This window comes from Trichoplax adhaerens, genomic scaffold (assembly GCF_000150275.1).
Source record: "Trichoplax adhaerens TRIADscaffold_8 genomic scaffold, whole genome shotgun sequence".
NCBI classification, from domain to species: Eukaryota; Metazoa; Placozoa; class Uniplacotomia; order Trichoplacea; family Trichoplacidae; genus Trichoplax; species Trichoplax adhaerens.
The window spans coordinates 2780969-2791507 of record NW_002060950.1 but is presented as its reverse complement, the minus strand read 5'-3'; the positions used below and the strand labels follow the sequence as shown (position 1 = coordinate 2791507).

The following is a 10539-nucleotide window of genomic DNA, read 5'->3' as shown; positions in this document are numbered from 1 at the left end:
TTAAACTATAAATGTCTTAATTTATTATAGAAATAAAAATTCAATCACATTAGGGGAAATTACATTGTTGACTTACGTCTATGCAAATCTATCCAACAAGTTGACATTATTATGCCCAAATTTTAATTCATGGATCAATCAATCATTTTTGCATAGGCTACACCGAATCATATACTGTAAAATAAGGCCTATATGAGGCATAATAATGCCATATTTTAGTTATGTAAACAATGACTTTAGGACGGTGCTACATGAGTAATCGTCATTTTCTTGAAATCAAAGGAGTTATCAATACAGTTACGAAACAGTCATGTACGGAAATTGTATGTAATCGGTTACACAGTTGCTATATTTTTATTATCGGAAAAAAAACTGTGATGAACGAGTAAATAAACTATATACTGTATACAGTAATCATATTATATATTATGTTATATTTTTTAATTTTATAAATACTAATTAGTAAATATAAATACATAAAAAGTACCACTTCCATAAGTTTGGACTTAATAAATTTTTTCCAGGTTTTTTATTGTTAGATTTTGCAAAATACAATAAACTTATCAGGATGCATTACTAATAGGATGAGAAAAAATGATGGTATCCATTTATCACGGAATTAAATCAATATTTATTATTGCTATAGGAAGTAGTTACTGGCAACGATAATGAAGTTGATTATAAATGATAAAGGATTTACAGGAAGTCGTGGTTTAGACAAGGATACAGTTCTTACCCGAAGGCTTTAAATAGTAAGGTATTAAATGTAGAAATAGCAGCATTCATTTTCTCTCTCATGTAAAGTACATACAGTATCTAGTAGTCATTAACAAGTAATTTTAACAGGTAAGGAGAGAAAAATTTGTAATTGCTATATAAAATTCAAACCTTGCGTTTTACTATCAAAAATTATTCAACGATAATTGATCACCTCACCGCTGATTAATAGTAAATAAGTACGGTATACTAAATGGAATTTATGTCTACATTTGTAAGATTTGTTCTAAATTGACCTCTAGCTAAAATGTGAGGCATTATGTTGCTAGCAGTTATAACCTCTCATATTTATTAAGGGAATAAACTATCTATCTCTTCACATTTAACTTAACATCTAGCGTTGGTAAAAATAATGACTTCATAATCGAATCCTTTGCTATTTACAGTTCGTTCGGTGCAACATTTCATGATAATGAAATTAGATAGTGCATAGCAGGTTATATTTAAAGTAAATGTAGTCGAAGGACACATTACGTTCACTTGACTTTCTTGGTTGCAGTACCAATATGACAATTATTGACCTAAAAGCATTTCAATGCAAAAGCCAAAGTTATATTAATAACATACATATTATTTTTGTTGACGCTATTACTTTTTCAGCACTGATAATTTAGAGACATAATTTAATAATAATGAACATCAGCTTACCTTAGTAGCAAACCGTAAAGAGCTTAAGCTCTCATGAAAACAATGAATGGAAGGTGAAATATTCACAAACATTAACCTACATAGCGATATTTAGATACGTTCAAAAAAGATTCTTACTTATTAAAATGTAAAAGCTTTAGTCTGTAGTTTGCAATATACAATAAAGACAATTATATCTAGTCCTACGTTTTACTGTTGCCACCCAAAGAGTTTTGTAGCAAGTAGGTTAACTTTGAATTTCTGTAAGGTATATGAGAATCCTATAAAAGCAAAAAAAATTGTCCGCTGTAACCAGATTGTAAATGTCTAGTAATTTGAAATAACATAATTTTTAACATTATTATCAACAACGAAAGCGCATAATTATAATTAATGACATTTTACTATGCTATCACTGTATTACCTTATTAGCCAGTGACAGAATTACTTTACTTAAGGTACTCAAACTCTTGTTGATATTTTTAGCTTCATTTAATCGATCACCGGTTGCTCCGGATACATTTATTCGTTCAGAACCAGCCAGATCGACAAGATTTAAAGTCCCTAAATTAACATTTAGGTTGATCGTTGCATACGATATGTTAAAAATGGTCTCTAAGTAAAATGAGTTAGATTCATTTCCTATAAACTAAATCTTATGTACGCTTGTAGATCTATACCTTCACAATTCTGTCCAGTTAAGCTATTACTACCGATGAGGTTCAGTCGAAATACGCTGTGGCTGCGCGAAGAATATTCGTTACATTTTGTAGCTGCGGTAGCTCGATGACGTGAAGCAACTTTCAGTAAGTCGTACACCTAAGTAATAAGTTATGCTTTAATATGCATATCAAAAATATACAATTAACATGTAATGAAGCAACATCAGGTACATTTTTTAACGTAAATAAATATTCTGATTATAATTCTGTATTAATCTCTATAATGCTTACTTGTCTTTCAGACTCAACTTTAACTATCTTAGCGTTTGTTACTGCTACATGATTTACACCATTACTGGATTTCGTTAATTTAATCTCGTATTTAATATTTTCTTTCTTTTTATGATTGTCTTCAAGTAAGTCGCGGACAGTTTCGTTGTATATCTCCAAGAAGGAAGCTTCAATATCATACTACAAATAGTAAACGACAAGATACATTAGTAAAATTAAAGCTAGATCAGGTCTCTTCATTTTAATTCAGTCTAAAGGACGTTGCATTGATTAAGTCATTTAATATCAAGAAGTGTATAGCAATTGTTGGCTTATATCATAATCTTGTTCAAAATCGAATAACATGCTAACTTATTATTATTTGTAAGTATCTAAAACGACAAAACTAACCTTCCAACCTTTGCTAGATAATGCGCTAGCAGATGTAAAAATTTGGTTGACAGTCCTAGGAATCATTCCAGCTCTTGCATTATTACTCCCCGAATTGTGATCTACGCAACCTTCCATGGTGTATGTTTTGCCGCTACCAGTTTGCCCATAAGCAAAAATACAAACGTTGTAGCCATCTAAAGCACTTTGTACCAATTGAGAGATCTCGAGGAAAATATCTTCCTGAGCGCTAGTGGGATTGAATACTTTGTCAAAGGTAAAATCATACTTTTCAGATGTAGTTCTTCTACAGCCATCCTACGAAATTATTAAATAACAGCAACCAACAATTTGAATACTGTAATGTGATTATTATTCCATAGCCAGAATTATACTTGATATAAAATATCTTTGTAATAAAATAAATACTTAAGACATTGATGCTTACATCATTCGTGTTACTATGATGTATCTGGATGTTCTTATCACAATTACTATCAAAAGTGATTGGTAAATCGCAGTCTTGATTATCTTCGCCTTTCAACAATGGCCGGACACGACAATAAACTCTGATGTTACCCTTTAATTCTTGAACTTCATTATGTAGCTTTCTTCTAATAGCTTCGTTTTCACGTATCTCTGCATCCCTTTCGTCGATGGTTTTTAAATGATTATGGATTTCATTATTGAGCTTCTCAACTGTTTGAGTCAATCGACCACATTCTTCCATTTTTAAATTAAGTTCTCGTTGTACTCTATCAAGATGGTTCGTTAAAGAAGTCACCTGAGCCGTACTGGACTTGTAATTTTTATCTAATTCGGCGAACGAATCCTTTAGCTTTTGATTTTCGGTCGTTATTTGCTTGGTCTTTTCCTCATAATCTCCGTACTGGTCAGTATAAGATTGCCGCAACAAAGGAATTAGATGAAACCCTTCTTGATATATTTCGCCTTTTCGTTTTATATCCCATTTTGGTAACTTTTTAGCTTCAGCTTGCATTGCGGCTAATTTTACATCCAACTCTATAATGTATGGCGTAGTAAAAAGTAAGGACTTTTCTTTTCAGTAGCTTACTAAATCATATTTTATAATTGTAACTTTTGCATAATTTTAAATTATATCAATACCAGTATACTGTATCCAATGAAGAAACTTATTAACGGGCAACTTTAAGCTAACAATAGCTCTATAGCACTAACTTATTAAAACAAGGAGGACAACGCCGATATAGATTTAACTACTATTAAGTCAGTATACGCTTACCTTCGATGCTAAATGATTGAGCGCTGTTCTTACTTTGGCTTGCTTTATTAGTCGCCTTGGTATTGGTAATGACACGTTTAGATTGTGGTGCTGACCTTGATGATGCGGCTCCTGTTTTAGCCGTCTTACTTGCGACAGGCTTTGATATGATTTTTTTGCTGCGATCATTCGTATTACGTCCGCCTTTTGCGAGTGTTGATAAAGCTGAAATAACTTTAGAGCATGGTTGACGACCACTAGTAGCGTTTGATATTTTTGACCGAGGTTTAGTCTGTCCGTGAGTAGGCGCATTTTCTTTGCCATCAATGCCTAATTTGATTTTCTTCGATTTAGGTTGTACATTCTAAAATATAGCATTGTTAAAGATATTTCAAGCTGTAATAGTTCATTCAACTATATTAGCTTAACTTAGTCATGAGCTTATTAACTTAACTATCACTATGCGTTCATTAATAAGAATTGCTTTGATAGATTTACATTTTGATCTGAATTGTGATGATTTGGTTGTGTTATTAAGGCTCTTTTAATCGTGGTTGGCTGTCGAAGTTTACTTTGACTCTTAAGATTTACAGTTCGTGTCGATTTATCCATATTTGATTGTTGGGAGGATCAAAATTTGCTAGTATAATGTGATAGCCTACAGACATAAAAAATCAATGTAATGCTTGTAACAAATGAACGTATACAAAATGATTTTAATTCCATACTGTACTGTACAGAAACTACCTTACTTTGCCAAAGATGATTATGGCGTATACGTATCTATATGCAACGATAATCGCACTGCATGTACAGTGTACACATATGAATATATCTTACACATTTATCGTTTAATGTTTATGGGTAAGATATCATTTTTGTGAATACAGTACATAACATAATTGGCGTTCACTATGAAGGGGTAAGCAATCGATTATGGTAATAAAACTTAAAACTGGTCGTATACTTGCTATATACTCTAGCTATTCTTGAATATAATCGGTTTAGACAATTGTCGTAGCATATTTCTATTTGGAAAAGATACACAATCATTGTGCCATTATAATTATTATCAACATCATGAACTTTGTGCATTAAATTGAAGTAAAACGTATAGAGTACATTACATACAATCAATCTTTTACATTCCTATTTATTATATATATAATAATTATTATCAACTGTGCAAATGTATACGATACTCCTATGCGATATGCTGGGATGTTCTACGTACAATGTTGACTAATGCTGTTTGCTATTAAAATGGCTCTATAAGCCAAGCGACCTGAAATCATGGAATTGATCCTGTGATATTCCATACTGTGTTTTTCACTTATGCATATACTCTACTGCAATTCTGTAATGGAAAATTGATCGCATGTGTATTCGGGATATATTCGATTCTACAGTTACTCTATGAAAGTGTGCAATCAAAATTGATGCATGTCTACAGTAAATTACTGTACGCTACTGTAGCAAGCCTGTATTGATTGATTGTGGCGTTTAGTCCTAGTTCAGATACTGTATATATCACTGCATTACAAGAGTAGCCAACAGTCATCTTTAATTTCTCGTATGGTAAAATTTGTATATAACATTGTAAGATCATATCATTACAATTCATTATAATTATTATCGTATCCTCATCTTTCTGGACTACTGGAAAATAAACAGTTTAATACTACCGATCTTAGTTGATTGAACACTACTGATCTCACAATATTACCTTGATTGGTTGGATTTGCAAACTGAATAATATTCTGTTGTTCCCAAAATTGACCTGTTTACCCTAATATAATTCAAGAATAAGATTAAAATACGAGTAGATGCGCTGTTTACTCGTGCATTGAATAAAGATGAGAATTACATGACTGCAACTTGAAGCCATTTGCGACCTCTACCAACAACAACAAATTTAAAATCAATGTGGTACTGAGATGCGTCTTATGACCTGACTTTACCTTGTATCTCTCCTATTAAGATGCCGTCAAGAAATTGCTACTACGCTAGTTGATTAATTTCTTTGGATTTCTGCAGCAACACATGGAAATTCTATGATATAGAAGCGATCTACTGTGAACTAAAGCAGCTAGCAAAGCAACGGTGTCCAATAATGTCGGGAAACAAAGATAGTTGATGGAGAACAAGTTATCCTCAGCGTTGATTGGCTGACGAAGAAATTTAAAAACGATGACGACTTTACAGTCCCGTGTCTGGTTTGTACTGTAAACTGCAGTACTGTACATTACAGTATAAAGTAACAGTCCGTATTCCAGTACTGTACACTGTACACTGTACTGTACAGTACAGTACAGTATTGATGGGATTAGATTTACAGTATTATACTGTACACTAAAAAATCGAATCAACCTGTATGACGATGATTACGGAGGATTAGGGGACTGCAAACATGAAATGGAAAAGCTTTCTAAACGTTACTTTTTGCTTTTTACCCCTGTAAAGTAAACGGTCTGCAGTTGGCTGTCTTTTTGGCTATCAGTAGTGTCCTGTACACTACTGTCAGTCACCATAGAGGTTCTTCCCTCTACAGTATGCCCGTCATGGTGACCGTAGTACTGTACGGTACTGTACTCGTAATCGTTCTAGTACTAGTACAGCTGTACTAGATGTCCGTCGGTCAGTGGCTTTAGTACTGTACAGTGTACAGTATGTCTGTTGATCAGCGCCTTTAGTACTGTACACTGTACTGTACTGTACGTTTGTCGATCAGTGCCTTTAGTACTGTACACTGTACAGCCGTACTATATGTCTGTCTGTCAGTGCCTTTAGTACAGTACCGTAAGGGAGTTGGTTTACGGTACAGTACAGTACTGTACTGTAAGCGAGATGGTTGATACTGTACTGTACCCTACTGGACATGTCTATGGTACAGTACTGTACCGTAAACCAAACACTTTCTGGCAGCAGCGTTGGCAATGCCAGAAATCAAGTCGAGCTGCAGCAAAAACGAGCTGGCAACATGTCTGTCCTAATTGAGACCACGATTGGAGATATTGTAATCGATTTGTTAACTGATGAAAGACCACGATGTAAGTCATAGTCCAACGTATGAATAAGTCGTAGATAAGTCCATGGAACCATAACTTGGCGTAGTAAAACACTAATATTGTCATCTGATCGTCTTCCTCTTCATCCATTTCAGCTTGCTTGAATTTTCTCAAGTTATGCAAAACCAAGTATTACAACTTTTGTTTGTTTCACTATATTAAGGTAATAATCAGGCCATCCTAATGGATTAACTAGAAGAACATTAACCTCATTTTATTGAATGATCGTTATACCTTGATATTAACATGCATATCTTTCTCAATATCATCATCATGAATGCTATACTATATACGCAGCGAAATTATGTTGCACAAACGGGTGATCCGACAGGTACTGGGAATGGCGGTGAATCTGTCTTTAGGTAAATACTATCTTGTAGCGTGTAATAAGTTACTGATATACTGTAGATCATATTGTGTAAAGTACATCCAAGTACTATACGTGTTCGTAATACGATACGAATTTTTGCTCCTTCCAATGGCATAATATAACTTCTACTTTACTGTAACAGTAGTAGTATGCTACATCATCTTGCTAAAGTTAAGATGCAGTCACAAAACCAATGTCCAATGACGTCATTAATTGTGACAATTAATCAGTACTTCTATCATCCGTTAAAGACAAATTTATGGTGAACAAGCAAGGTTTTTCGAAGCTGAAACTGTTCCTCGAATAAAGCACAATAAACTAGGCACTGTCTCATTTATTAACAATGGAAACAACATGCACGGATCACAAGTAAGCAACAGACTTCATTAGTATTAGTAATCAACTAAATAAATACCTTTCCTCATAAGAGTATGCCTATTCATCTTTTCACATAGTTTTTCATTACACTGGACGAAGATCTTGATTACTTGGATGGTCAACATACTGTATTTGGCCAAGTTGTAGAAGGTGATGATGTCCTGCAAAAAATGAACGAAGCCATTTGTGATGATCGGTACCAACCCTATCGTGACATCAGGCACGGAATTAAATAGTTGATAAATCTATTGATTCGTTGGTTTAATTTATGCCCTGCCCTGTATTATACTTTTTCTAACAAGAACTTTCGTTGCAATGTCCAACAGGATTAATCATACTATTGTACTGGACGATCCTTATGATGATCCGGCAGGTCTAGAAATTCCTGATAGATCCCCAGAGCCAACACAAGAACTACTACAGGTATGAATAGAGATCCATCTGTACAGTATTTGATAGAACTTTACGGTAATTTGACCCCTATAAGTAATTTAGGCAGTACACTTAAATACAATGTTTACTCTAAACAAATTTTAGTCGGGTCGTATTGGTGCTGACGAAAAGTTAGATGATACGGAAGGTAAAACTATGGAAGAAATCGAAGAAATGAGCAAGGATAGAAAAGCTAAAGCGGAATCACATATATTAGAAATGGTTAGTCGAATTAGCTGAAGTCAATCGCTAACGTATTTGTCTGCAAATTAGATACCTCGAAGTCAATTTCAATGCATTTTTCTATGTATGAATGTACTACAGTTATCTAATCGCTCTGCTATTCTTGCTTTTAGGTAGGCGATATTCCAGATGCAGAAATAAAACCGCCTGAAAATATTTTATTCATATGTAAATTAAATCCGGTGACATCTTCTGAAGATCTTGAAATCATATTCTCACGATTTGGCACTATACTCAGGTAATTGTTAAATTTTGCCACAATAAACTTGTTAGTGATTATAAGTTTACTTTACTGTAATCCTGATATAGCTTTCTTCTATTTTGATACAGTTGTGAAGTCATTCGTGATCAAAAGACTGGAGATTCTCTTTGTTATGCTTTTATTGAATACGAAAATGTAAGCTTAATCATCTTGTTCAATTGCTCTTATCAAACTTATCAAGAATATTATACCTACAACTTAATGTTTGATATGATATTATGCTAATCTTTTCAATTAATTAGGTTGACAATTGTGAGAAAGCGTATTTCAAGATGGATAACGTATTGATCGATGATCGACGTATTCATGTTGATTTTAGCCAGTCTGTTGCAAAAATGAAGTGGGATATGTTCAAGAAAGCTAAAGGTTTGTAGTTTGTTATGCACTGTAAAACTTTTTTTCAGTTTGATGATACCAATAATGCTATTCTTGCCACTTTACATTTACTTACCAGAAACAAAAAAACAGACAAATCAGACAAAGCTACAATTAAAGGATAAATACGTCGAAAAGAATGAGTACGACAGTAAATTTAAATATAAATCAGGACATAATCAATGCTACTTTATTTCTAATGATGTCAAGTTCTTACAGTATTCTAATAGCATAGCACTCTTTGCCATCAAATTCTACAGGTATGATTTCGTGTTTGATGATGAAGAAGATAGTGGAAACAGAAGACAATATCAAGAGAGTTCTTCTCGAAAACATTCTCATCAACAGGTACATTGAAAACTAAATTTTGCAATTGCCACAATATTGTGTCAATCACTATATATTATCCGAAGGAGTTATTTAAAAGCTCGATTATGGCCTTATTACCTGCTTAGAAACATAAACACCGTGACTCTTCACCGAGACAACATTCCTCAAGTAAATATGATCAAAGGGCAGATTCTTCACGTAAGGAGAGGCATAATGATGATAAAAGATACCGGCATTACGAACGACATTCTGACCGTGATGACGGTCGCAGAAGCAAGCGAGATAATTATAGGGATGATACAAGATATAGATCTGATAAAGCTCGAGGAAATTCTAGTAAGGATTACTTAAAAGACAGAGACACTTATCATCGTAGAAGATCTCCTCGCCGCTAGAACGTCACTTTATCACCATAGATCATGTATTTGTTAAACTGATAAAATTTATATCTATCTTCTGTAAATAATCCCCGTTCATTTTTATAAAATTTAGTATTAGCTGCAAATATAGGTTGAGGATAACCATCGTTTCGGCAAGATATTGCCTAAGGGTTAAATAATTCTTATCCTAGATTGTTTAATATTTAATTCTTAATTTTTAATAAAATTTTCTTAGCGAGTAAATCGACTTCATAAGGCCTCTTCAGAAGATCAGATTTCTAGCAAGCATATGTACTGAATTAGCGATAATTAATTAGTTCCGGCTAATCTTCAACATTAACTACCACTATAAAAGTTGTAATTATTAGGCTGCATGCTTGACAATCTACCCATATCATTCTGTAGAGTACAATTCATTCTGCTATATAGAAACAAAACTGTAATCGAACGATTATTGCAGTACTTAATGCAGTAAAATAATTGGATATTTGTATTTCAATATCGTCCATCAATGCATACCCAGCAGCTATTATTGGTGTTAACTTGGAGGGTTTGTCAGGAAATATTTTATTAAAAATGTGTTATAATTTCTTTGATATACAATGTCTGAGGTTCACTAATACAACACATCCTATGACATGAGGTATAAATCACTCGCTATCAAACGTAAAATTCCGCTTTGCCGTCATATCTGCACAAAGAACACAAGTTTGTCTTCGTTTGAAAGCAATC

The 10539-nt window shown here is 33.5% G+C and overlaps 2 protein-coding genes across 2 annotated transcripts; one reads left to right on the top strand and one right to left on the bottom strand.

The window, feature by feature from the left end:
* Positions 1–1416: 1416 nt before the first annotated feature.
* Positions 1417–3456, bottom strand: TRIADDRAFT_28174 (uncharacterized protein; the record flags this gene model as incomplete). Its single annotated transcript, XM_002114634.1, has 7 exons — positions 1417–1501; positions 1612–1685; positions 1829–1968; positions 2085–2223; positions 2358–2537; positions 2748–3044; positions 3175–3456. The coding sequence occupies 7 exons, from the start codon at positions 3454–3456 to the stop codon at positions 1417–1419; spliced, it is 1197 nt and encodes a 398-aa protein (XP_002114670.1).
* A 3493-nt stretch (positions 3457–6949) lies between these two features.
* TRIADDRAFT_58742 (uncharacterized protein) lies at positions 6950–9822 on the top strand (the record flags this gene model as incomplete). The annotated part of the gene is made up of 13 exons (XM_002114804.1): positions 6950–7019; positions 7133–7200; positions 7335–7399; positions 7659–7776; positions 7863–7981; positions 8112–8208; positions 8323–8439; positions 8574–8698; positions 8791–8857; positions 8965–9088; positions 9177–9240; positions 9358–9445; positions 9553–9822. The coding sequence occupies 13 exons, from the start codon at positions 6950–6952 to the stop codon at positions 9820–9822; spliced, it is 1392 nt and encodes a 463-aa protein (XP_002114840.1).
* Between the last annotated feature and the right edge of the window lie 717 nt (positions 9823–10539).